The sequence below is a fragment of the Sinocyclocheilus grahami genome, unplaced genomic scaffold (genome assembly GCF_001515645.1).
Source record: "Sinocyclocheilus grahami isolate Dianchi unplaced genomic scaffold, SAMN03320097.WGS_v1.1 scaffold5460.1, whole genome shotgun sequence".
Taxonomy (NCBI): Eukaryota; Metazoa; Chordata; class Actinopteri; order Cypriniformes; family Cyprinidae; genus Sinocyclocheilus; species Sinocyclocheilus grahami.
The window spans coordinates 11,767-12,865 of NW_015510141.1; the positions used below are offsets into that span (position 1 = coordinate 11,767).

General features: G+C 44.1%; 1 protein-coding gene across 1 annotated transcript in view; it reads left to right on the forward strand.

The window, feature by feature from the left end:
• Window positions 1-993, forward strand: part of LOC107577221 (vegetative cell wall protein gp1-like) — a gene marked incomplete at its 3' end in the record, with an annotated part of 5,309 nt that extends 4,316 nt beyond the window's left edge. Inside the window, exon 2 of the mRNA XM_016263322.1 lies at window positions 482-993. Within this exon, the coding sequence (XP_016118808.1) occupies window positions 488-993 (506 nt within the window). The remainder of the gene's footprint in view (window positions 1-481) is intronic.
• Window positions 994-1,099: the final 106 nt, after the last annotated feature.

Consider the following 1,099-nt stretch of genomic DNA (forward strand, 5'->3'; position numbering starts at 1 on the left):
GTCTTTGCAACTTTAGTGATCTTATCTATTCACGAACAGCTTGTATCACGCCAAAGAGAAAGGAGAACTTGAAACCAAATGACCCCTTTAAGTCCAACTTCAGTAAAATTCTGTACATTTTCATTTAGTCGTGATTAACATGCAGTTCAAGTGTTTGAAACATTACATTCAGTTTGCACTAAAGTATATTATTTCTGTAGTAAGTATTCTTTTTAAAAGTATGCTAAAGTGTGCTTCCTTTTAACAAGGTGTTGCTGTTTACATCATTTCATTCAAACCATTTTGGATTTGGAAATAAATGGGAACAGTATATGAACGTTATATGAGCAGCCTTTATTTTGTCATGCCATGTTTGTTTTTAAATGCCTCATTGTGATTCTATCAGGAGTTTTACCAAGGAGCAATCGAAAATGTAGTTAACAAGTAAATGTAGTTGAAATGCACATGCTGATTGATCCACCAGTGTGCTTCATTTTGCTAGATAAGGATGGAACCAGAGCAACATATTCAAAGCCAGTGCAAGACTAATGATCTGGCATCATCTGGACAACCAAAAGGACCAGCAGATACATCCCCATCCTCCACATCTTCTCCTGCCCCTTCTACACCACCAGCGGCTCCATCCAGGCCACGCCGGCCTCAGAGGAGCCCGCGGGTGGAAGGATCTATCGACGTATCGGAGCCCAAACCTCCAGAATCTCCTAAACCGCAGCAGCTGAGCAACCAGGCTGAACCAACCAGCCCCAACAGCTCCAATCACCCCTCAGAACCTCAGCCTAAACTCGATGTTGATCACGGACCTCCAAGTTTGGCTGGACAGAAGCTTTCAGGACATACTGCAGTGTCTCGGAGCCACCTTGCAATGAGGGCCGCCTCGCTTCCTCAGGCCCCGTCATACAGACCACCACCTACCGATCCCGTCTTTCACCCACAGAGAGCCCTGTCTGTCGCTGGGACCGCCGACACTCAGCCGCAGGTGGTGGAGGATTTCAGGTACGATTTTAACAATGTAGCTCACTTAAAAAGTGTTTCATTATGGTTTCAGTTTCAACTGCCAATTATATTTTCTGGCCAAGAGTGAAAATATTACATTGAAAAG